Raw genomic sequence first — 25,467 nt, 5'->3', positions numbered from 1 at the left:
ATCATTAATAATGATATTAAACTGGTCCCAATACTGAGCTGTGGGGAATATCACTCATGACAGGCTGCCAACTGGATTTTACTGTGACTCTTTGGGCCCAGCCATCTACACAAAACCCAGCGATGAGTATGCTCATACAAGCCATGAGCAGCCAGTTTCTCCAGGAGAATGCTGTGGGAAACAGTGTCAAAGGCTTTACTAAAGTCTAGGTAGCCAACATCCACAGCCTTTCCCTCATTCACTGAGGGAAAGAAGATCAGAATAGTCAAGCAGGACTTGCCTTTCATAAACCCATGTTGACTGGGCCTGATCACCTCATTGTCCTATGCCTGCCATGTGATGGCACTCAGGATGATCTGGTACATAAACTTCCCTGGCACTGAGGTCAGACTGACAGTCCTGTAATTTCCTGGATCCTCCTTCTGGCCCTTTTTGTAGATTGGTGTCACATCTGTTAACCTTCAGTCAACTGCGACCTCCTTGGTTAGCCAGGACTGCTGATAAGTAATTCAAAGTGGCTTGGTGAACACGATCCCTCAGAACCCTTGGGTAGATCCCATCTGGCCCCACAGACTTGTGTGTGTCTAAGTGGTGTAGCAGGTCACTAACCGTTTTGGATTGGATTATTGTAGCTTCATTTTGCTCCCCAGCCCTGTCTTCTGGCTCAGGTGACTGTGTACCTAGAGTACAACTGGTTTTACTTGTTAAAGTCTGAGGCAAAGAAAGCATTAAGTGTCTTCTGTGTCTCTACTGAAACAGGAGATTTGGTATGTCTTGCAATATTGTATCGAGCTAGGCTTTATTTAAAGTTGGATTCATATGGCTGTGCATAAAAGCATTTGCATGAAGAGACAGATGTGCGTATACATAGAAAGGTATATTAATTAAATCTCCTAGGTTTTGCATTTATTTTGTCTTCTTGTCTATGTGGCAGACATTCTAGTTTCATGCTTTAAGTTTCAGTGCACATATGAAACAAAATGGTTTGGGAAATTTGTGAAATAGGATTTGGATAGTATCTCTTCTTTTGGCGTGTCTCTTTTTCAGTAGGGTCTTATCAAATGCAGCTATATACAGTGAAACCTATTGCTTGCAATGTCATTTAAGTAAATCTTGAAGTACTATGTGAAGGTTTTGAAGCTATAAACCATTAACACTTTTTGCCTCAACCAGTTATTGGTAGGGAAACCTTATATCTTAATCCTGGAAGCTTTTACATCACTGAGTACATCTCTGAAATCACACTTTATTTTGCACTGCGTGAACCTCAAGAAAACATCTGAAAACATCTATTCAACAACTCAGTTGCAGAATTAACAGTATCAGATTATTGCAAGGTAGAGAACACTTTCAGTTGGCTGTGACTCAAGTATATCTTTACCTGACAGTATTTTTGTGTGTTTTCCCAATAAGCTATTTATTGAAAATTGTCTAAGCATGTGAGGGTCTGAGACTGAAGTTATTTTTGCAAAGATCAGATAGTCTCGACCTCAGGCGGAAGGAGGTCTTTGTGATTAAACCCGTAGTCATTGACAGTGGCCTTGAATAAGGAAAAAACCAAAAAACAAACCACAACAACAAAACAAAACCAGCGAACATGAAAAACCAAAACAAAAAAAACCCCTAAAACTAGTCACAAAGTGCCAGCAGCTCACATGCTAATATAAGATATACTGCAAATATTTTTTAACACAGGAGAAAATTGAAGTATAATGAAAATCAATAGAAAAAAACCCTTTTCTAAGTAACTAACAGGTAAATTTAAACTTTTGATTCCTTTTTTTTGTTGATATATTTGTTGTTAAAGAATAGGTAACTTACATGGGAAGAATTACGAAACCACATATTTTCAGGAGCTGTGCATTCTTTCTTCCTTTGAAATTGGTCTGGATTTTTCCTTTGAGGCCATTCTTGAAATGCTATTAATTTTTGTAAAGGTGCATGTAATGCTAAAACTTGTCAGAATTTGCATACCTCTGTACCGGTTAACTGAGGTACACTATTACTGCTTATCTTGGCAAAGGATTCTATTTGCGCCCCAAAGTAAACAGGTGGTGAATTTGATTTGGACTAATTTGTGCTCTTTCACACCTCCATGAATGAAGTGTTTGGTTTGGTTGGTTGGTTTGTTTGTTTGTTTGTTTGTTTTAAGATAATGGAATATCATAAATATGTACAACAAAATGTTGAGACTGAAAGTGTTAAGACAAGTACTTTGGTGATAGTATACACACTAAAAATAATGGATCCATGACTGTTTTGGCTTCATAATCTATTTTGACTGGAATTTATCTGTTTTCTAAAATAGTTCAATTGTGACTAATATCAAATGATCTCACAGGCGGAATTTCTGGCTTCAGTAGTTGAGACCTGAACATGATCTTACTTGTATTAAGAACATAAGATTGTAAGAAAAAAAAAACCAAAAAATCTGTGGGTTTATGAAAGTCTTAATAATATAGAGATGTGGAATTTAATGTATGTGTATTGGAGCATCATTGTATTTGAACAAGTAAACGGGGCATTTGGCAGTCTCTACTGGTGGGGCCTATATACTTACTAACAGAATTCAGTGCAGAACTAATTGGAGTTCATAACTGGGGTACTGTCTGCATAAAAGGCCTGTTAACATCTCTCTGTAACTGAGTTGTACAGCCCCTTCAGTTAGGCTCTTCTATAAATTGTGGTCAGTTTGAGCTTTCTTTTGCTGGACACGCCTTAATAAGCAGCTTCCCTCCTCCCTCCCTGTTCTCTGCTTTTTTTTTTTTCCTCCTGTCCAAATGCCTGTCCTAAGTTGACTGTGCTGTTTTCTCACAAAACACATTGAGGAACTGATGTGGGTCAAAATTACGTAGCAGAAAAGAGGAGGTACAGTTTTGTCTGTGTTATTAATCCCAATGGTTTCTGACTCTGCGCAGTTGCCCAGTTGGTAATTGCAGAGGAGCTGAGGGTATGGGGTGCTAAAGCTGCGAGAAGTGCAGGAGCTGCTTCAATCAGTTGCTGTCACCAGGAGCTGTGCTCCTGAAGGAACAGTCTTACTTGAGTGCAGAGCTTTCTGTATCTTCTATAGACGTGACTTCTTGTCTGGCAGCACAGTCAAGATGCTGCTGAGCTGAACCATGGTGTTCCTTCCCCATTCCCATGCAGTGCTTCCCCTGTCTACGTGGGTCAGTAGAGTTTCCCTCCAGTTACCAGAGAGGGAATTAATTAAGCTTTTCATGTGGCTTGAAGTTACAGGGTGTCCCTCTGAGAAGCTTTTGCATTGTCATGATGTGCTAGTGTGGACAGCTTCTACCCAAAATAAACTAAGCTAGTTTAAGAGAATTTAAGCAGCGTGGAAAACAAATTCAGTGAAAACTCTTAGATACTTGAAAAATTCTGCCTGTGAGTGCATGAAATTATATTCTAAATTATTTGAATCATTAAAAACCTTATTTCAAGGTCAGAGCTACTAATGCCCATGTAAATTAACTGGACTGTCACATAACTTAGAAGTTTCTAATTTTTAAAAAATTATTTATTATTTTATTTTTAGAGAGCAGCAGCCTGCTATATTTGTGATCTACAATGAATGCCAAATCTGCAATCAGCAAAGAAATTTTTGCCCCACATGATGAAAGGATGCTGGGAGCCGTCCAAGTGAAAAGAAGAACAAAAAAAAAGATTCCTTTCCTAGCTACTGGGGGTCAGGGTGAATATTTAACATACATCTGCTTGTCAGGTAAGATTAATGATTTTGACATCCAGTTATCTGGTTTGGTTTATCTTTGATTAACTGATTAGATGTTATCCATAGCCATACAGAGCTGGTTGACTTGAATCTTAATGTAACAAGAGAATTATGATGCTCATATCTTAAATCTTGAGAAACTACATGCTCGAGGCTATTAATATTTACAACATATGATAAATTCAACAGGTGGTTTCATTGTTTTAAAAAAGATTAGATGTTCTCTCACAACATAGCTGCACAGTATGAACTGATAGAATATTTGGTAACAGTCTTTGCTTATTGAGGTTGAGATTTTTCTTGAAGGGATGAACTTTATATTTCTTTTTAATTCACTGAAATATTTTGTTTGAAGTAAATATGCCTTCTTTTTCTTTTCTTATTTGCCTGTTTTACCAGCTCAGTGGGTACTTGGATATGCAACCTTCAGCCAGAATATTTTCAGTTCATTGAAAAGAACACTGGTGCTGTGTGTCAATCACCTGCCTTTAAAAGGGATGAAGATGGAAATATTTGAATTGAATAAGAAAAGGATGTGTAAAGGCTTGTTTTGTGAGAGGTTATGGGGAACAGGGAGAAATGATCTATTTGCTGCTAATATGTTCAGATGAAATTAATTTGAGTTTCTCCAAGGTCAAACCAGAACTTGTGAGAGTCTATTTCAGAAACAGGGCAGGTAGCAGTTGTACAATATTTTGCTTTATATTTTTATTTTTTCTAATAAGAGTGAAAGTACAATTATTTTCTTTTTGAAGTGTATAAACGAAGGCCATTGATTGGGTAACTTGTATTTAATTATGGTATTGTAGGTTTTTTGCTGGCTTTTTTTTTTAATATTTTCTGTTATTGTAGTGAAATTTACCTTAATTAAGACTAAGACTGTCTCAAGGCAGTTGGAAAGCAGTTTGTGATCCTGATTTGCCTGTAGTTTACACCTGTTTTCAAACTTACAGTGGAATTCAGTTGCCTGAAGGTAGGTGTTCAGTGGAGTTTTAGGTTTCCAGCCCGTCCTCTAGAAAGGCAGAAATCCCTATTGTGTCTGTTTCTGTCAGCCGAGTGTGTGTGAATATCTTTGGTATCCTAGGGTCATTTAGTTACTCAGGTTTTTAGGCATTATCAGTTGCTCCCTTTGAGTGTGTGTATCTAACTGGAAGTAAAACTAGTGGTCAGGGCAAGAAATGCTCTGTGAATCTCAGAAGACCACAGTTATTTTTTTGCCTAAACGGAAGATACTGTTTCATGAACTTTCAGTTGTTGTTTTTGTTTTTGTTTTTCATTGAAAACCATGTTGAAACTTTCAAAACATAGGAAGTAAACACCAGTGACTCTACTGCTGGTATAAGACGTCACATACATGCCTGCAAAATTTACATTTATTGAATGTTATTGAATGAGATGTTATTTATATGCATATGTGCAAATACTTATATTAAGGTATAAACTGCAGAGTATCTGCACACACATAATGAGGACCATGAGACAAAACAGGTGACTTCTTATTTGCAGCTGAGCATTCTGCTTGTCATTGTCCCCAGAGACAGAGCTTCCAGGAAGGGCTTAAAAAACGATTCACTTGTGGTTGGGATACTCTTTTTGCATCTAAGGGTTACAGGTTTTAATCCTCTCAAGTTGTAGAGGAAACTGGATCTAAGTCTCGCATCTCTTGAAGAAGTGTTCAAATCACTAACCTTTTGAAGCAGATCTAAACTCCTCTTCCTTTGCAGTCAGTTTTTTTCAAGAGTCTGTTTTGTTTTTTTTTTTTTCCCCCAAGTCATCTCATTTTACAGAACAATCCTATTCTAGGGCTGTGTAGTAAGTTTTGGAATACCAAGCTGTTTTATACCCATGTTTATGAGGAAAGGTTAAAGATGTGATTTGTGCTTAAAATTTTCTATGGGCTAACTCTATTCAGTAGATTGATTTTATTTATTTTTATTAGCATTCTGGGGAACCTAGCCTTCCTTCAGCTCCCCCACCTCCATGTTGATGTGTACCAACCAACATGTATTTTAAGAGATTGCAGAAAAACATTAGATGTATCTAAGATCATTCAACAGAATAACATTATGAGTAAGGAAGAAACAGCAGATGTCCTGACTTCGGCAGAGTTTCTTGATGACAAGGAGAAGCATTGAGGATCTAAATAAAATTACTGTACGGTGGGCACCGAAAAGCTGCATAATCTTATTGGAAGAACCCTCATGCATGGTTTGCTGTTAATGGGGTTTTGCAGGGATACGAGACTGGTTTTATTATATGTTTATACTCTGTTTTATGGAACTTACAGTATGATTGGTAATTTCAGTAAACAACAAGCAACTAGGGCAGGGACTATCTGGTTATATTCATGTCTGAGGCCAACACAGAGTTCCAAACAATCTGATCAGAAAGATGATGTAATTCAATAGGGTCATGTGCAATTAGTTATTTAGTTGGGAGTAATCAATGGCAGAAGACTAAGGGGTAGGGAACAACTGTTTCTGCCACTGTGGTTAAAGGAGACTGTCACAGGTGTAAACTATTTTTTGCTATTCTTGATGGCTGTGTAGCAATAATGGTTTTCGTTGCAACAAGAGGCTGTGTTAGAAGTTAATTTTTTCCTTTAGTAAGGACAATTGATGTGGAGATGGCAGTTCTACTGTGTCCCCAAATGATCTGAGCTTAACTATATCTTGGATAACAGAATATACTTGGTGACCTTCCATTTTTCTCTGATTTGGTACAATCCATGAGACACAATGGTGGCTACCTCTGGATTTTAGTTCCCATTTCAAGCAACACAAGCTTTAATGCTGAGTGTTACAACATCTCTATTGAAAACACCTTTATCAGCCTTTGACTCTTGTCTTTCTTTCCCCAGGTTTGATATGTATTAGGTAAACATAGTGACTAGAGTGTATTTGTGTTCTTAAATTCTTTGGACTAATTCAATTTGACCTTTGCTAAAAGGAATTTGATAGTTTACTGTTTAGAACTGAATTTGTCAGTTGAAAGAATACACATAGAATCTGACTTGTTAAGGGACTTATATATATATTTGGGTTTATAAAATATCCTGCCTAGTTGAGTTTTGTTCAAGATAGGATACAGAAAATTAAACATCAGCCATTGCGACAGTGACTTTTATTTACTGCTCAGTTGGTAACTGACAAATTGCACCAATTGTTATAATGAGAGTTAAATGTTTTCCTTTCTGTGTTGAATTGAAAATACATTATATTGTAATTGTTGTTTATCTGCATGTTTGTAAGCATGGATAGATACACTGAGCCCTTAGGCCTCAAAGAGTTGGGATAGTGAAGCATTAACAGAATCAATTTTTGAATAAGAACAAGATAGGAGTGTAAGGGAGATTCTTCCTTAAAATTTGTATTTGAAGTATGTACTGGGTTATTTTATTTGACAATACTAAATATTGAATTGGTTAGAAGGATATACTCATTAATGCTCTGAAAAGGTGTACCTAAAGCCTGTCATCTGAAACTGGTGACAGGTTAATGTAAGAAAGCTCTAGCAAGACTGCTTGCTGGACTGGTGGCAACTGGGCAGCTGAGTTACCTGCAATCTTCTGACCTGCTAGTGCGGTGGGGCTGGCCAAGGTAGACTGGCAAGCAGAGCCAAGAGAGATCTTTTGGGAGTTATTTACTTGCACAGCAAGAAAGGAGTAGACAGATGGGAAACACAGAGGTGGGGTAGCTGTAGGCAGAACAGAGAAGATGAAAGCTGGGAGTTTTGGTTGTGTGGTGTTTTTTTTTTTTTTAAAGTTAGAAGAGGATTTGACACAGCGAAAATACAAGAAATTCAGAGCTGAAAGTGGATATTTAGCACCTCCTCCGCAATACCAGACCTAGTGACAGTTATTGGATCAGATCTACATTTTAATTTTGTCACCATTGTCTTATATAATTGAAACATAGTTGTTTAAAATAGTTCGTAGCCTTATTTAGAATTCTGAATTAAGTATAAATACTTAAAAGGTCATTTCAGAAGTACGGGACAGTGGTGATCTCTCCTGCTTGCTCATGTAGTTCTGTGTGTGTTATTTCCTTTGACACCCTATCATTATGTTTTTTAAGTAACTTCTGATTTTTAAAAAGGTTTTTCATTTGTTGTAGTGAATTGGAAGTGGTTCAGTTTGTACATGTGGATGTGGTGTTCACCTTTCAAGACTAAAAATCTATTGCAGTTGCAGTGAACTGAATGAACCAGATGGTTCCTTTTGAACCCGAATTCCTGTGCGTCATAATGCATTCAGTTTAACTGTGCTGCTCTTTCTAGTCTTGCTGCTAGAAAGCTTGGGATTTGACTGTAAAGCTAAAGTAGTTTTAAACTGGGAGTGGAACTTTTTCTTATGTGGTTACAAGTTTTACAGTGTTCTTTCTTTGCAATGTCCAAATTAGATTAACGTATTGTCAGTTCAGGAATTTTTTTGGATGGCTTTTATGCAAAAGTACAATCTCTTAAGAATAGTGCTAGAAAAGCAAAAGAAAAGGCAAAGAAATCATAAGAAATAATATACAAAAATAAGATATACATGCAGAGGCAGTGTGTGCATTTTTCTTCCTCTTTTAACCTTATTGACCATGTCACACACTTCTTCAAAAGATGAGCATGAAATAGATTAGAATGCTGTTTGTGGTTACCCCAGAAGGTTTTTGGTTTTGTTTTAACTTCTGTTTCAAAGTATACAGAGAGACCTTATTAGCTTAAATATTTCTGTGAATATCCTGTGCTCTTACAGCATACTTACTTCACCACATATCTAACCACACCACTTGGTTGCACTATCAACACAAGCTTTGTATCCTGTTTTTTGCCCCTATAGCAAATGGTCCTGTGAAGTTGTTGTTCCAAATATGAATTTGTTGTTTGTCCCATGGTGGCTGCACATGGAATAGAATATTACCCACGAATGACCTATATCTCTTATTCCTGTAGCTGCCAGAAATTTGCCATGATTTCATGGGGAGTTCAAAGGCAGGTTAAGTGGAATTGAGTTATCAGCATGGTAGCTTAACCAAAAATCACAAAGTAGTGAGAAGGAGCTTCATATCAAAATAATTCTGTTTTCTACTAATGTGCTTTCATTTTCCATTTGAGTTTTGCTACTGTACTGAAGATACAATCTTCCAATTTATTTTCTGTATTTTCTCATTGAAAAAACAAAAACACCACCATCCAATTTTCAGGAGCTCGTAGTGTATAAGACTCTTGTGGTTACTTCTCAGGATATGCGAAACCAAAATAAACTTGATTTTCCACTGACTTTCCAGGGAATGCTGTAACTGCCTCCCCATAAGGTGTATTGAGGTATTCTATGTGGGATTTTTTGTGTTTGTGGGTCTTTTTGTGGCTGGTTGGTTTGTTTGCTGGGGGAGAGGTGCGTTTCCCTGCTGTTTAAATCTGTATAAAGGAATGAGAAATGAGAATACTACAGTGTTCATGGTCAGACGTAGGGTATTCCTTTTGAGTCTGACCCACTTACATGTCAGACTCTCTATGGAATGTTTCATTATTTAAGCAAAATAAAACATGATTGACATGAGAAATTCAGTCAGCCCAGAAAAACATGCATGCCAAATGGTGGTCCAGTCTTCTGCAAACTCTGACCCGAACAGACATTTGAAGACAGCTGCGCACCAGCTGTAGTAACCGTCTATAGCCTCATGGACCCAGGCTGGCACAGCACAGTGAGGTACCTGGGTACAGGTTGGTATGTGCAGTCAGTGGAAGTATCTCTGGTATCCAGATTTAACACAAGGGCTACCTGTTGCAGACGGTGACTTTAAAGTAAAGACTTAAATTCTGTTCCTCAGAGAAGACTGATGTTAGGTATTGTTACGTCTTGGATAAGTTCCGTGAGTACTAACCATCAGTGTAAAAAGGGTGGTTGCCTCAACAATTCTCTGCTTAACACTTTTGCATTTTATCTGAAAATACCTGATAACTTTCTGATGTCCAATGGAGAATCTATTCCAGAATTTAATAGACAGGACTCCGCAATGTAGAAAATTAATGTACTATTCCTTCTTCCTTGGCTTTTTTTTAATGTCAGCGTACAGACACATGACAGACTTCATATTTTTTGCTACTGATCCCTCTAAAACTTTGTGCAGAGTCAGTGGCTGATTTTGCTTCCAGCACTGCACAGGTTTTGAGTAGTTTTTGCTTGCATGTTGATGAAGTAAAAGTGATACAATCTGCTAGTGTGGGTGGAGTTAAACTGATACAGCATTCTGTGGTTTCCACACGTGTAGGTAGCTTCCAGTTTAATGGCAACTTCGTGTTTATTGCTGGACTACTGTGGACTCATGCCTCTGCCTTTCTAGTGCCCACGCTGATGTAGGTAATTACGGAAAGTTACATAGTGTGTCACTGAAGACTTTTACGAAGAAGCTATGGAAGTGTGTCAGGAATGGCATTAAAGGTGACTGGTTTTGCCATTAGGTTAAGGATGCTCTCAGAGATCGTTTGGGTTTACTTCTAAAGAGATTATTTTTTTAATACATTATTACATTATTTTTATTTTAGAGTAGCTTTTTTTTTGTTGTTCCACATTCTTCTGCTAGATGCCTTTCGATATACTTTGATATACATGTGTGGGCATATACCTGCGTGAAATGTGATCATACTAAATCCTTCTATTTTTACTCAGTCTTCACACAGTAATTGTTTTACTACCAGAAAGTGAATACACACAAGTGTTGTGAGCCTTTATATGCTATTTCATATATGCTATATCTTGTTTCCACTTTTCCTTTTTTTTTTTTTCGTTTTATGTTTTTAGATTAGAAAATCTGTGAAGCAATTTTCTGGGTGTGTACAGCACACTGTCTGTGTGATACTTAGTTGATAAGTGGAGCTTGTGGAAGACATTGGAATACTTAATTTTTGTCCTTCTAGCCATGGTTCAATCTTGAAAAATCAGCTTTTCTTACCTGGGGAAATACTTCATTCACTGAAGAATCTTTCCAGGAAACCTTCTGAAATATGTAAGCTCTGCAGTGACGTTTAAGGGTATATGTGAGAATTTCTTAAAGTGAATCAGGAAACTGTGGCAAACATTGAAAAGAGTCAAGAACTGTGTCCTTTTTGATATGGTTTTTTTTTGCCTTGAAACTCTCAATGTTTGGAGAGTGGAATAGTTTCATTCCACCACTTTGCTTTATTTGATCATTCCAATGCTTATCTGTTCTACTTCTGAAAGAGATAATGCCTTCTTGGGATTGTGTACATGGCAGATTATTTTCTTTACCACTGAGTGTATTTTAGGCTGGTGCTCATATTTATTGCTTATCAAGGTTATTTCCAGTGATGATATTGAATTGAAAAATTTCATTAAATGCTATGCAAAAAACCTCCCATGCTTGCCGACTGTAAGGATTACTAATGTAAAGGCAATTTTTGCATAACATAAATTCTCAATTGGAAAACATGTTTACAGCAGAAAATACACAAGACTGATTATGGCCTTTCATGTGTGGATAAATTTTTTTCCCCTTACTAACATTGCTTCAGAAGTTACTCTGCGTGGAGTTCAAATCCTTTCTAAAAACCACAGGATTGAAGCAAATTCAGCACCCCGAACTTGTTCTTACTAGGCTTTCTTTTAACCTTGTTTAACCATCATAGGAGTTTGAAGGAATTCTCTTACATTTACTCTGCCTTTACTTCTCCTTTCAAAACAGCTGCCTAAAAAAATAATCAAAAGCTTTTGGTTAAAACTTTTTAAATTATTTAAAATTATTATTTAGTATTATTATTTGTTATTAAAAACAAGGAAATAGAAGTTTACATATGTAGAGGCACATTATCATTAATCTTTCTGTGGAGTGAACTAAGGTCCATTACAACCTTGTCATTTTCTGTTCTAAGAGAAATAATAAATAAATAAATTTCAAGAGATGTTTCAGACTTTGTCTTCTCTACCATAAGCCTCTAACTGGGCATATATTTGCTCCTTTTTTTCCTTTTCATAAACCAGAGCTTGGAAAAAAAATAAACAGGCTTCTCTTCCTTCCACCTCCTCCAAGAGTAATGTTTGTAACCATCACTGTTTCATGTCGGTAATGGTTTCTTTAAGTTGAAAGTTTAATCATTCAGATACCTGTAGGGCAAATAAATGTCTGGCTCCTCTTGCTGTGAGTTCAGCAACCTAAATTCACTGCTCTGGATTGACCATGAAGTAGGGTAAAGGAGAATACTGGTACTGTTGCTTAGCATGGCTACATTCATGTAGTGTACTGTGCATGTCTAAGTAAGCATATATTAAATGTATACATGTGTGTGAAGCTTTCATCTGCTCTTAGCTTCCAGCCCCAGGGCTGCTTGTATAAACTGTAAAAGCAGTTGTTTCCAGTAATGCTGGTTGACTGTGACTGACTGTGTGCTCAGATGTCTCTCATGTTGTGGCTTGGGAGACTGACAGCACAGATAAGGATAATGCCCATCTCAAAAACAGCTTCCCTGTTGTATTGCAGCTCAGTGAATTTGCCACAGTGTTGATGTTTTGGGTGCAGTGCTTGTATGAAATTGTCAAACTGTAACTGCCTTCATCAACTTACACTGGAACAGGTTGCCTGGAGAGGTGGTAAATGCCTCATCCCTGGAAACATTCAAGGTCAGGTTGGATGGAGCTCTAAGCAACCTGATCTAGTTGAAGATCATAGAGTCACAGAATGGTTTGTGTTGGAACAGACCTTTAAAGATCATCTAGTTGAACTCCCTGCCATGGGCATGGACACCTTCCACTAGACCAGGTTGCCCAAAGCCCCATCCAACCTGGCCTTGAACATTTCCAGGAATGGGGCATACACAGCTTCTTTGGGCTGCCTGTTCCAGTGTCTCACCATCCTCATGGTGAGGAATTTCTTCCTAGTATCTGATTTAAATCTACTCTTTCAGTTTAAAGCCACTACCCCTTGTCCTATCACTACATGCCCTTGTAAAAGTTCCCTCTTCAGCTTTCTTGTTGGGTCCCCTTTACGTATGGGAAGGCTCCTATAAGGTCTCCCTGGAGCCTTCTCTTCCCCAGGCTGAACAACTCCAGCTCTTAGGCTGTCATCATAGGAGGGCTGCTCCAGCCTTCTGATCATCTTTGTGGGCCTCCTCCAGACTTGCTCCAACAGGTCCATGTCCCTCTTATGTTGGGGGTCCCAGAGATACATGCACTACTCCAGGTGGGGTCTCAAGAGAGCAGAGTAGAGGGGGAGAATTGTCTCTCTCAACCTGCTGTCAACACTTCTTTTTATGCAGCCCAGGATACGATTTGCTTTCTGGTCTGCAAGTGCACATTGCCAGGTCATGTTGAGCTTCCTATCAACCAACATCTCCAAGTCCTTCTCCTCAGGGCTGCTCTTGATCCATTTTCCGCCTAGCCTGTATTTGTGCTTGGGTTTTCCCCAATCACCATGCAGGACCTTGCCCTTGTTGAACTTAGTGAGATTCGCATGGGCCCACCTCTCAAGACCATCAGGGTCCCTCTGGATGCCATCCCTTCCCTTCAGTGTGTTGACCACACCACGCAGCTTGGTATCATCAGCAAACTTGCCAAGGGTGCACTCCATCCCACTGTGCATGTCTCTGACAAAGATATTGAACAGTGCCAGTCCTAGTACCAACCCCTGAGGAGCACCACTCATCACTGCTCTTCACTTGGACATTGAGCCATTGACCACAACTCTTTGAGTGCAACCATCCAACCAATTCCTTAGCCACTGAGTTGTCCATCAGTTGAATCCATGTCTCTTCAATTTAGAAACAAGGATGCCATGTGGGACAGTGTCAAATGATTTGCACGAGTCTAGGTAGATGATGTCAGTTGTTCTTCCCTTATGCACCAACACTGTAACCCCATCATAGAATTTGTCAGGCATGATTTGGCCTTAGTGAAGCTGTGTTGACTATCACAAATCATCTCCTTGTTTTCCATGTGCCTTAACATAGTTTCTGGGAGCATCTGGTCCATGATCTTGCTTGACACAGAAGTGAGACCAGCTGGCCTGTAGTTCCCTGGCTTGTCTTTTTTTAACTTTTTAAAAATTGGAGCTATGTTTCCCCCTTTTCCAATCAGCGTGAACTTCACCGGACTGCCACGACATCTCAAATATGATGGGCTTTGCGACTTCATCCACCAGTTCCCTCAGGACCCATAGATGCATCTCATCAAGTCCCATAGACTTGTGCACCTTCAGGTTCTTTAGATGGTCTCAAACCGGATTTTCTTGTACACTGGGCGGTTCTTCATTTTCTCAGTCCCTGCCTTTGCCTTCTGTGATTTGGATCGTGTGGCTGCAGCACTTGCTGGTAAAGACTGAGGAGGGGAAAAATGTCATTGAATACCTCAGCCTCCTCCATATCCTGAGTAACCAGGTCTCCGAGTAGGGGGGGCACATTTTCGCTAGTCTTGCTTTTGTCACTGACATAGCTATAGAAGCTCTCCCTGCTAAAAGGACTAGATGAACTTTAAAGGTCCCTTCCAACCTGAATGATTCTGTGATTCTGATACTGAATACAGTTCTTAACTAAGCCCCTTCTCCCTTCTTTTTCAGAACATGTTCTGCCTTTGTTAGGTATTTCTGATATTTTTAATTCCATGCTCCTCAAAATGAGTTTTAGAAGTTTAAATATCACTTACTGTTAATGATAATGTGTCCAATTCTGTTTTATAAAAGGTATTTAAAAATCTGAAGTAATGTAAGGGTTTCTGAAAAACTTTACCAGTGATCAAATCACATAAGTGAAAAACTGGTGGCTTTTGGGTGGGAGCGAGATTAACTTCCTGTTTTTCATTATTGATCTTTTTGCCTTTATTTAAAATAGAAGAGGGGAAATGATGAACCTCTTTGAGTATGCTACATTTATTGATCGTATTAAGAATAATACCCTTAATATACATCGATGCTCTGATTCCTCCTGACTCTTGAGTTGTTCACATTAATGTAACTAGAACTTTTTCACAAGAACTTTGTGTGGGAGGGAATCTTGTTATAGCAAAGCTACAGAATCGTGTATTTGAAAGCATCTAGTCAGATATTTTTTTCTTAAAGTGACAAAAGAATGTATGTGTGCTCCTGTGCATCCTCCCAACACACTACTTGCTCTAATTTGCATGCAGCAAATACCTTCTAAATTGCAAGGTGAAGGTGTACAGTTATGTGTCTGCTATTTAGCTCTTTTATTTTTTTCTTCCCCAGAACAGAATTCTAGCAGTCACACAAAGCCTAACACTTGACTATTGTGCATCACTTTCGGTTTTATAAAATTACATGTCAATCTAGGCAATTTGTGTTACTAATGTTGCCTTCAGTTTTGTTTCAGAGCTTTTGAAATTGCTTTTCCCTCCACCTCATGCACACATGGACTCCTTGGAAAGATTTCCAAAATCCCAAATGAGAATATCTTGGAAAAATAAGAAAGGAAAAAACATAAGTAAAACAAAACCATAGAAAACTTGAAGGGAAAAGTGGGGCATTGGATATGTTTATCTAGTCAGATGTGATTTTTCAGTAATCAACAAGGATAGGCTTAATATTTATGAATATAAAGTCTGCATTGATGCAAGAAGTTTTTACACATAAAAGCAGTTTGTTTTGGAGCAGTATGTTGAACGTTGTACACTGGAAATTGTATATTCCCCCATTCATCATAAAAGAAGCTTGGTGAGGTTGTATGTAGTTAGAATGTGTACCTTTTTCCATGGAGGCATCCAAAAATTACTGTGAAGGCTTACGCAAAATAGTTAGGTTGCAGACCTGGTTTCCTGTGCTTCATGTTCAGAAGGGGGTAGTGGCTCTTAGTGCTTTATCAGTTCATTGGGATTACTTGTGCTGGGTGGGCTGGCAGTAGCTTCCTTCAGTGGGTGCAGCACATTTTATTGCAGTATTTTGCCCAGAACGTGACAGATGTTTGCATCAAGTTCAATCCCAGGTTAAAATGTTTGAATGTTTTGCTGGCTTTGGAAGCAGTTTATTCATTCTTTGGCCAAGTGAGGCTTTTGGCAGGGTCTGGTGCACTCTTATATCTGATAAAAATGCAGAACTAGAAGTAAGGATGTATCAAACAGTATTGCATGATAACTGTTCCTTCAAGTTGAAGTATAGCAACCATGCACATGAGACCTAGGTGAGTATCCCCTAATTGCTAGTTTTGGTGGAAACCATTCTTATACTGTAAGAGTTAAAAATTATATCTTTTGCTTCAAACTAAGATTCATTTTGAACAGTTTTCTTAGTTTTCATGGTGCTGGAAAGTGGTATTTATAATACTCTGACTCACTGTGTTATGAATTACTGAACTTAAATTGTACTGAGCAGAAAACATCTGGATTGTTCCCTTGTAGTTGCACTTCAGAAAATGTTTCTGTCAGTTGCTGTGTAGCTCTGCTCCTAGTAGTTGTATTAGCTTGTGAAGAAAAAGAGTTTTTTCTGCTTGACCCTTGGTTGGTGTATTACAGGCTCTTTTAATAGAAAAACTTTAGATTAAAATCTTATCCTTTTATAGTATTCCAAGCTGTAGGAGTAAAATCCTGTAAGTTTTCATCATACTTCTGGCCTCTGAAGATTTCAACGCTCATTAGCATGTAAGTACTTAATGAAGGAATTGCTAAGCTGATTATCACATCATGTTTCTCTATCATTAGGTAGGTTTTATTGTTACCTTGACAAAGAAAGAGATGAATAATGCAGACATGATCTCTAAATATTTTCTGTTTGTGAGTTTAATCTATAAATAGTATTTTTTAAAGTGAGTTAAATAGAAGAAGAACAGATCAGAACTGAAACCTGATCTTTTGCTGTGACTAGATAAACTGGATAATACAGGCAAAACTGCTGCCACAGGAGCTCAGATACTAACCAAGTAGCATGCCATCTAATTTTGTCAAATTTTCTCTCACTGGTATAATATGTGACCATTTCTAGCTGTAGCAATAAAAACCAGGTCATGGTCTTGTGTATGCATGTACATACGCTACCACCACAAACAGTTCTTCTGCATTTACAACAGGCAGTGTTTTTCCTCCAGCCTACTTACATTAAGATTTTTATGTAACTTGTTTTTTGTAGTCTGATTATTCATATCCTAACAAGAAGGAAAAAACAATACATCAAGGGTGGGGAGGCCAAGAGAATATAAACTGTGCAAAGTTCTGTTGTCCTTGTGTGAGGGAGGAGCCTACCTGTTTGTCAAGTTAAAACAATCTCTAGTAACTGTTTAGCTGGAACAACTTCATAAAGTCTGACACACCCTGTGAGCTGCTCTCATGCTGTGTTCTTCTGAGCTTAGCAGCACACAATAACTTCGTGTAGCGTCAGGGAATGATTGAGTTAAAACTCTACTGCAGCTCAGATTCCCTAACATGAGTCTATTGAAGGAAACTTCCATTTAGGTGAAATTTTTAGGGTGTAGGTTGGAGATAGCTCTGTAATATTGTGGACCATATGCATCAGGCTGTGAAGTTTCTTAGGCAATTTTATCCCCTTGATGGCTATTGGAAAATTGCTTTAAGCATCTAGTAGTCCTTCTGTATTGTCTCCTCAGACATGTCTTCAGAGGACAGGCTCAGCTGGAAGGGAAGCTGCAACATAAACTTCTTGCTGGATGAAATAACTAGTAAATGCTTTTCACGGATAATATGATATCGGCCCCTGCTGTTTTAGTTTTCTTAAATCTCTGCCTCTTGTCAGTCTTTGTGGAACACAGTGGGAATGGCAAGAGCGTTTTTCTGCAACTGGATCAATGACTTGGAAGAGAATGGAACTGTTAAAAGAATATTCTCTTACTTCTAGCAAGAGAAGCATTTTTACAAAGCACTTAAAGCATTTATACAAAGTATGCTTTTTCTGAGTGAGGTGAAAGTTGAAAGCTTAAGTAAATAGAAGCTTTCAACTTCCAGTCATTATGTTTGTTCACCTGCATTAATGACAGATTCCTAAAGAAATCTTGACTGTTCAAGTGCCTGAGAATATCTAAAGATGTCTAAAACACTATCTGATAAGATTTTTGGCAGCTGAAATTTGTTAGCTTTACTTAAAAAGGAGACAACAAGATCTAGGTAGGGAACTTTTTAAAAAGTTTGGAATAATTCGTGTTCTGTTTTATTTTTGTATTCAAATATCTCAGTTTCTTTTCAGATTAGCTTTCTTAAGCTTAGCCCACATAAATTGAGCATACAAATACACAGAAGCAATCATTCAGCTGTACCATCTGAGGGAATGCTGGTTGCTTACCCAGTCTCCATTCTGTAATGGAGGGTATTTGGAAGCATAAGAACAAAAATTGTCATCAACTGTGGAGAACATAAAATTGAAAAAGACTTGGAGACATGCTTTGAAAACTGTCAGGAATTGAAAAAAGGATGGCTTGTACCGTGGCATTTGAAAGATTCTAAATTGATAGACCACTCTGTATGTTGATTGATAAAGCCATGAAGTATTCATGTTTTATTCAGTTGTACTCCCAAATCAATCCTAATATTTTTGTAAATTTACATTAAAAAAATCATGTTGTGTCCTCTCCCCCCCACTCCAGAAAGGTAACCAATCTTGCATTTGGATGTGTCAACTTGTTGAAGTACTGATCTGTGTTAGTAGCAGATTCTATAAAGCAATATGTATCCGTTTTAACCAAGGGTGAGGTTTGTTTGTTTTCTAGCTAGAAACTGATGTAACCAAATAAAACATTTTGTGCTAATGTCAAATAGCTTTTTTTCTTGGCCAGAGGGAAGGGTCAGGAGGGAAAAAGCAGAATGGAAAGAATTAATGTGTGCAGCTACACAAGCTACACAACTACAGACTTTTCTTTAATGAAGTATTGGAGCATGATGTTGCTATTTTGCAAGATAGGTCTTTCAATCCATATGGAGATACTGTGAGGACTAAGGCACTTTATCGTTAACTCCCAGTGATAATGGGGTTCTTGTGATCCAGGTGATGAGAAATAACACAAATTTCATTAAAGGCCCTAATTGCCTTTTAAATGTGACAAAAATGTCTTTTTGCTTAGGCATATTTCAGTCCCTATGTTACCTTACTCATAGAGTGGCATAACAGGCCAGGTTGGAAGTGACCTTAAATGTCATCTGGTCAAAATTTTAGTCAATTAAATGATGTATTTTTAAAAAGTGTGTAATGAGACAGTGTTGTCATTCAGGCAGTCAGCTAGAATTATTCAGACCAGCAGTCTAACAGTAGAAGTATTGTCAAGAATTGTATTAACAATTTGTTTAGATAGATAGCACAGTCTCAAAGACTTGAGTAAGCAGAAGTGAACTATTGCTTTGGACTCAAAATATAATGAAGTAGAGAAGATCTCAAGAGAGTTACTTGTATTTGTGACTTTCTGCAGTTCTGCTTTCCCTGCTGTAAGCATTTACCCATAACCTGTGGTTTCAGACTGTTTCAGATCAGTCTTGTTCACTTTCTTAATGGATTTCATAAAGACTGTTCTCACCTCTGTTTACTGCAGACCTGTTCAAACATTACATTTGCTCTTTTATCTCTCTTTTTTTAAAACAAACAAAAGAACTATGTGACTTAGGGGAATCACCTTTTTTTTTTTGTTATATCTTTCCCCTTTCTGCATATCTAAAATGCCTTGAAATGCTGGAAAAATGTTTGAAATACCCTTTTTTTCTGTAAGTTTCTCCTGTTTTAAAACAAACCTGTTGTGGACAGCTTGTTGTAGTTGTCTTATTTGTCTAAGTTTTATTTTGGCAAAGTTTCTCTTTATTGTACATTTAAAATCTTCCTTTTTCTTTATGGTTAAATATTGGATTCTTTCTGCAGCCACTGGTTCTGCTTCTTGCCATATCAACTGTTTTCTGTCAGCTGATTGTCTCTATGATTTTCCTAAGCTACAACACCTTCTTGGAGAAATTTCAGTCACTAAACATAGTTCTTTCACTTCAAGTTAATTCTTGTTTTAATCTTGCGCACTTCCTTCCTGAATGCGAATATTCACTAGTAACAAGCCATTGTCAACTTGCCGCTATTTCTGCTTAACTCAATTTCCAGCTGTCCAGCTCTACACAAGAATCTACCCCCTTTTTTAAAACAAATAAAACACAACACTATCCTTCCTTTGTCAGCCATTGCTTATGCAAACCTCTTCCATTCCTAAAGCAGACTCATAATGTTGCTGATTGTCTGTTAACCTCATGTGATTATCCCATCTCCTTTTACTTTCTTACTCTTTTTAAGCAGTCCACTCTTCTGACCTTTTACATCTTACAGTCAGACTCTTTCATTCTCTATACCTCACTGGCTCTGGACTATACTTCTGTATTGTTTTGCTTTGCTTTGTTTTTCTCTTTTCCTTTGTTTCTAGAATCCTGCTGCAGCTGTAAACCCAGGCTTCCGCTATGCCATTTCTGTGAAAATTTGATATGCTATCACTTGGCTTCATTCCCTGCTCAGGAGGAATCATTTGGAGTGCGTAATTCCTATTTCTTATTCTCCCTGCACACTTTGCCTCCAGCCCACTTGGATGTTTGCTGTATCTGTTGGGTTTTGTGAACTTCATGCTCTGTTAGTGAGTGTCTGTTGGGAGATCAATAGGCATCATTCACCTGATTTGTGTAATATTTGATTAAAGCAGTCCTAGCCCTTGCTTGTCAGCTCTGTATGGAGGGGTCACATAGCAGAAGGGCAGAGAAATTGTTCCTGAAAAATGGTTTGGGTTATTTTGGCCACAGAGCCTGCTTTTAAAATAATTTGGAAAAACTAAGTGCACAGAATAGCAAAGAAACAATGAGTATTAGAGCAGCCTTGTAGATCTGTATTTTTGGCTATGAATGAGTGGTCATTAAGACACCTTTGTGGGGATGGAACACTGGAAACAGCTGTGTTGCACTTTTTTTTAAGTCTGGAATCGAGCTGTAAACTTCTGCTATAGCTAGTTGTGCTCTGGCTTCCTTTTCAACTGTTAAAGCATATTATTCCTTCCCTCTAGGGAAGGCTTTATTGTTGTTATGCTTATTTGCATATTAATCTCAACAGAAAGAGAATTTTCAACTTTTTCTCCCCTTTTTTTACACAGTGTTCTCCATAAATACTATCATGTATACCTGTAAAAAAAATACTATATTACATTTACCATATGTTGAGGCTTCAGTGAACAACACAGGAGAGAGGAATACAAATTGATATCTCTTTCAACACATCCATCCTCATGTCTTTTAGAATTAGCTTTAGACGTAGCTCCTCTTTTTAAGTTCTCACAGCATTCCGTGCAAAATAATGCAGATAAAAATCAACTAATACTCTGAGATTCTTTTTCATAAAATGCTTTATCTCTGATACTGTGACAAGTTAATAACACAGTTTGTCAAACATCTGTGTGCATATAGAAAAAAGAATAAAAGAAATGCAAATTCTTCGGGCCTTAAAGTGCTGCCTAAGCAGACAGTTTCTCTTAAATCATAACAGGAATGCATCAGTTTGAGGGCTCATTTTAAAAATCATTTCTCCTAAGTATAAAAATGTTTTTTTAAAGGATGATTTTGTTTCATTTTGAACATAATACAAATATCTCAAGACTTTGATGGCATCAATATTCAATACATTGTGGAAATGTAATATAATATATGCACATGCAACCTTGTTCAAGCTATGTCTTGACTGTGTGCTTTATCTGTCAAAGCAATCTGACTCAGAGCACACATAGAATTTCCTAGAATAGTAATAACTTGACTGACATGTCCTTTATTTTAAGATGTTATTTTTACTGAACCAGTAGTTTCATAATCTAGTTATCAATATTCTTGAAACAAAGGCAGTTACCACCAAGTTGCTAAGTGACTATAAGCTTGCATAAGGGGTAATTAGTACTGTAAAGAAAATTGGTAGACTGCCCACTTCTAATGTTTCTAGTATAAAACTCAGAATTCTTCTCTGACTTTTCAGGTTCTTTCTTTGACTGCAGCTTCTATAGAAATTAGTTTTATCTTGCTGCATAGTAAGTACCAAAAAATAAGTTAGAAGAACCCTTGTATCATAATGCAGCTGATTGCAGGATCACCTTTCCACAAGGAATGCTATTACCTTATTACCTGAAATGTTGACTAGTGGGTTGTTTTGTTGTCGTGGGGTTTTTTTTGGTTGGTTGAGGGGTTTTTTGTTTTGGTTTGGTTTGGTTTGGTTTGGTTTTTTCCCCAAAGCAAATGGAAGCTGGATCTTTATGAGTTGCAGGTGAGAGGGAGTCTCAGGACAGCTACTACCATACTGTGCGAGCAGTGCCCAGAACAGTGGCAGCCTTCACTGGGACAACGGTGCAGCTGGGCAACTGCTCTGCTCCCAGGCACTGTGTGGCCAGATCTCCAGCCACTGGAGAGTGAGCCTCAGAACCTCCAGAGCACATTTTCATAGGTTTGGTATTTTAGCTAATGGTATTTTAAATTATTTTCTTGAAATTGAATCTGGATTAAGGGAGTAGCAGGCATAAATTAAAATGCAGCAGAAAGAAAATAATCCACTGGGAATGATGATGGCTGCAGAACATCCAAAATGCAGTTAAGCAAGGCAATACAATACTATTTCTGGGTATTTCAAATATGAGGGTCTGCAAGATTATTTTCACCGCTATAATAAGGTATAAAAAAAGCAAACAACAGAAGTAATGAATTAGCTTGCATTCCCTTTGGTGTTGACTATAATAAATTTAACAAGCTGACTGAGGCAGATAAAAGGAGTTTGATTTACTAAACTGATGTATGTCACCACATGCAAACCTTGTGTTGCTAGGGTCTAGAATCTGAAAGGGGTCATAATATTTGAGCAGTAAAAGGCAATTCTTATGGAAATCTCTAAAATCTTGGGTGTACTTTGAAAGCAAATGCTGAGTGATATAATGTGTGTTAACCATTTCCACTTGTGCACCTTTGGGATTGTTTTATTGCTCCAAAATGCAAAGAATGTTCTTAAATGGCTTTGTCTTCTTCCCTGTCATTTGTGTTGTACCAGTAAGTCCTTGATGTACAGTTCTTCTGAATAATTTAATGTTATTTTCTTCCAGATTCAGTGTGTTAGTTGTTTGACATGCTCTGTCCAGGGGAGTTGGTGAGGTTCCGAAAAGCATAACCCAGGCAAGGGGGGAAGGAGACAGAGAAAAAGTTATAGTTCTGTCTGCAGCCAGTGTATCCAGCTGAGAGTACAGTTGGTCTATAAAATTAGGTGAACACTACCATATCCAGTTCAAACAAGTCTCATTTTATATCTGATATACAGTGCAAATATGCATTTGTTCAGAACATCATTAAAGTTATTACACAGTTGGTTATGTGTCTGTTGTGCCTGACCTGCTGTTGGGTTGTGTTTGAACTTGGTTGTGTTCCATAGGAGTGCTAACAGGGATAATCACACACTTAAGTGGAGTTTTTTTACATAAGACATTTGTATGTATTGTTCTAGGCAGCTTTGACATCTTATTCATATAAATGTTTTGATGCACTCCAGGAGAACCTTACATTTTCCCAGCAGTAATTCCTAGTCTTCAGAATACTGGACCACTACTGCTCTCAAGTATTTGGTTATACAATGTACTCTGACATACGGTCTGGAAAATCTTCCTTGGAACACTGAAAGGTGGTTGTCCTGTAAGATCCTACTGTTCTGTTTCTTATTTGACTATGGTTTTGCAACTGTTTACTTTCAGTTGTAGATTATACATAAACACTAAAGAAACAACCACCAAGCCTTAAATCCTGTTATCCAAAACCTCCATCTGTGATAACAATCCTATATCTGTGGTCACGTAATGTTAAATCATCCATCAGCAAGATCTCTTGTGTAATCTCTAACCTCAGCCTACAGATTAGCACTGTTTATTTTAATGCTGTAATAAAACTTAATAGCCTCATACTTACACATTGCTGTATTTTTTAACTCTACAGGGTCATCCACATGATAATCACTCTTGGCTGTGTCTCATCTGTATTATGTATTCCACAGGATGTCTGCTGGTAACCTTTGTGTAAGCTTTCAAGATGCAGCTTCTCATGTTAGTAAACCATTTTCATTACATCTTCTTTACAGAAGTATAAATACAAATAGGTTAAAAAACAACGAGAGAACTTAACTTCAGTCTGGGGCTGTACAATTGCAATGTGTGTAGTATTATGCAGTATGCTTCAATTTTGAAGTTCAACATCACTAACATATCAAGAATTCATTACGAATTTGCCATATGACTTCTAAAATTAAACTTAAGGCTGAGCTTTGTAGGATGGTTGAATGAATCAGTAAGAGGTTGGGATTCCTATTAAAGCTAACTGGTTATTATACTGTATTGGCAAAAGAAAACACTTGGAGTGATATTAATCTGAGGACAATGGTGACAGGTGCAGCATGAAATTCTGATTTAAAAATCAACTATTAAAATATTAATATCTTTAATACAGGGTATTAAGATTTCTTTGTTCATGGAAAATCTTACAAACAAAAGAGTTATTTTCCTGCAAAACCCTACCTATACTGTGTATTTTCGAATCTCTTGAGACATGACTTTTTCTGAGATTTGTTCAGGACAAATACTGGTCTGCAGTGTGTATGTGGAAGACTAAAAAATGAGAGGAACTTTAAGTGGATAATGGAGATGCCTCAGCTACAGGCAGACGGGGAGGGAAGTAACTCAGCCAAGTATCAGGTTGTTTCTACTCCAGGTACTTGAACTAGCTCATGGCATTCCAGGCCATAGGCTTTTGAATCCATGTTTATTTGCTCCATTGAGAGAAGTATGTGTGACTCTGATAGCTCTTTGTCAGTAAAGGAGTAGCTGACTGAGATGTTTGTGGTAAAGAAGAGGACTCCAAACAATCTGAAGCAGAATTACTGCATTTCTGCATGGGTTTTCCAGACAAATATGTATGAAAGCACACACATTCCAAGTCCTGAAGTGTGTTAGATGAACTGCAAGTGCACAATCAGTGCACATGCTGTACAAGGGTTTCTCAGGATCCTGCTATGTTGTCTGGTCTCGTCATCTGACCTGAACAACAAATTGTGTCGGGAAACCCATGCAAGTATTCTAAGTCTTCAGCTTATGTTTAGGGAAGGCTTCCAGATAGAAAGAGAGGAGGACATATCTGAGGAACCCTGAACATAGGGGATGTCTCTTTCTTAGGTTTTATTTTCAGCTTTCTGGAAATAGACTTGCTTTATAAACAAAATGTTAAAATAATAGTCTTGCTTGATAGTGTTAAAATAATTGATCTGCAGTAGATGACAAATACTTACGCAGAATGTTTTTAAGTGTTTTTTTTACTCATATATTGTGTGTTAAGATTTGGGGGCCAAGTGCAAATCGGGCTGGATTATTGTTTTGATTTGATTTTCCAGATTACAATGTTTTGTCTTCTTACCCCAATTTGTAATCACATGAATCTAGTGGATCTTCTTTCTACACATGTGAAATACAGTGTCTTAAGCAGCTTTATAAAGCCATGTTTTCCCAATCCTACCCAAACAGCAATGTCCCTAGCCATGACGCAGAGAATTTACTAAAGCGTTAATTATAGGTACATACGCTGTTTACGCTTTTTTAGCAGTAATGATTGGGGTGAGTTTAATAATATGTCCAGTGGTTCTTATTGTTTTGATGGTTATAAGACTTTAATTTCCTATTTAATTTTGTCATTTTATGATAACAGTTATGACCAAGTCCTAACTGGCAGCGCTGCCATGGAAAGGTGTACTTCGATGCTTCATTGCCAAAGACGAGTTTCTGGCTAATGTAGCTATAAC

At 37.7% G+C, this 25,467-nt stretch overlaps 1 protein-coding gene across 3 annotated transcripts in view; it reads left to right on the top strand.

Moving 5' to 3' along the window:
• The window catches only part of STXBP6 (syntaxin binding protein 6), a 128,425-nt gene that overhangs the window by 34,328 nt on the left and 68,630 nt on the right, over positions 1 to 25,467 (top strand). For all 3 annotated transcript variants that reach the window (XR_011739372.1, XM_065839817.2, XM_065839815.2), the window contains exon 2: positions 3,536 to 3,721. Coding sequence is in view for 2 of the 3 variants with exons in the window: in XM_065839817.2 (XP_065695889.1) it covers positions 3,568 to 3,721 (154 nt within the window). In the remaining variant the exon portion in view is untranslated. The remainder of the gene's footprint in view (positions 1 to 3,535; positions 3,722 to 25,467) is intronic.

The sequence above is a fragment of the Patagioenas fasciata genome, chromosome 5, assembly GCF_037038585.1.
Source record: "Patagioenas fasciata isolate bPatFas1 chromosome 5, bPatFas1.hap1, whole genome shotgun sequence".
Lineage (NCBI taxonomy): Eukaryota > Metazoa > Chordata > Aves > Columbiformes > Columbidae > Patagioenas > Patagioenas fasciata.
The sequence above is the reverse complement of the archived record's forward strand: the minus strand, read 5'-3'. Positions and strand labels throughout refer to the sequence as shown.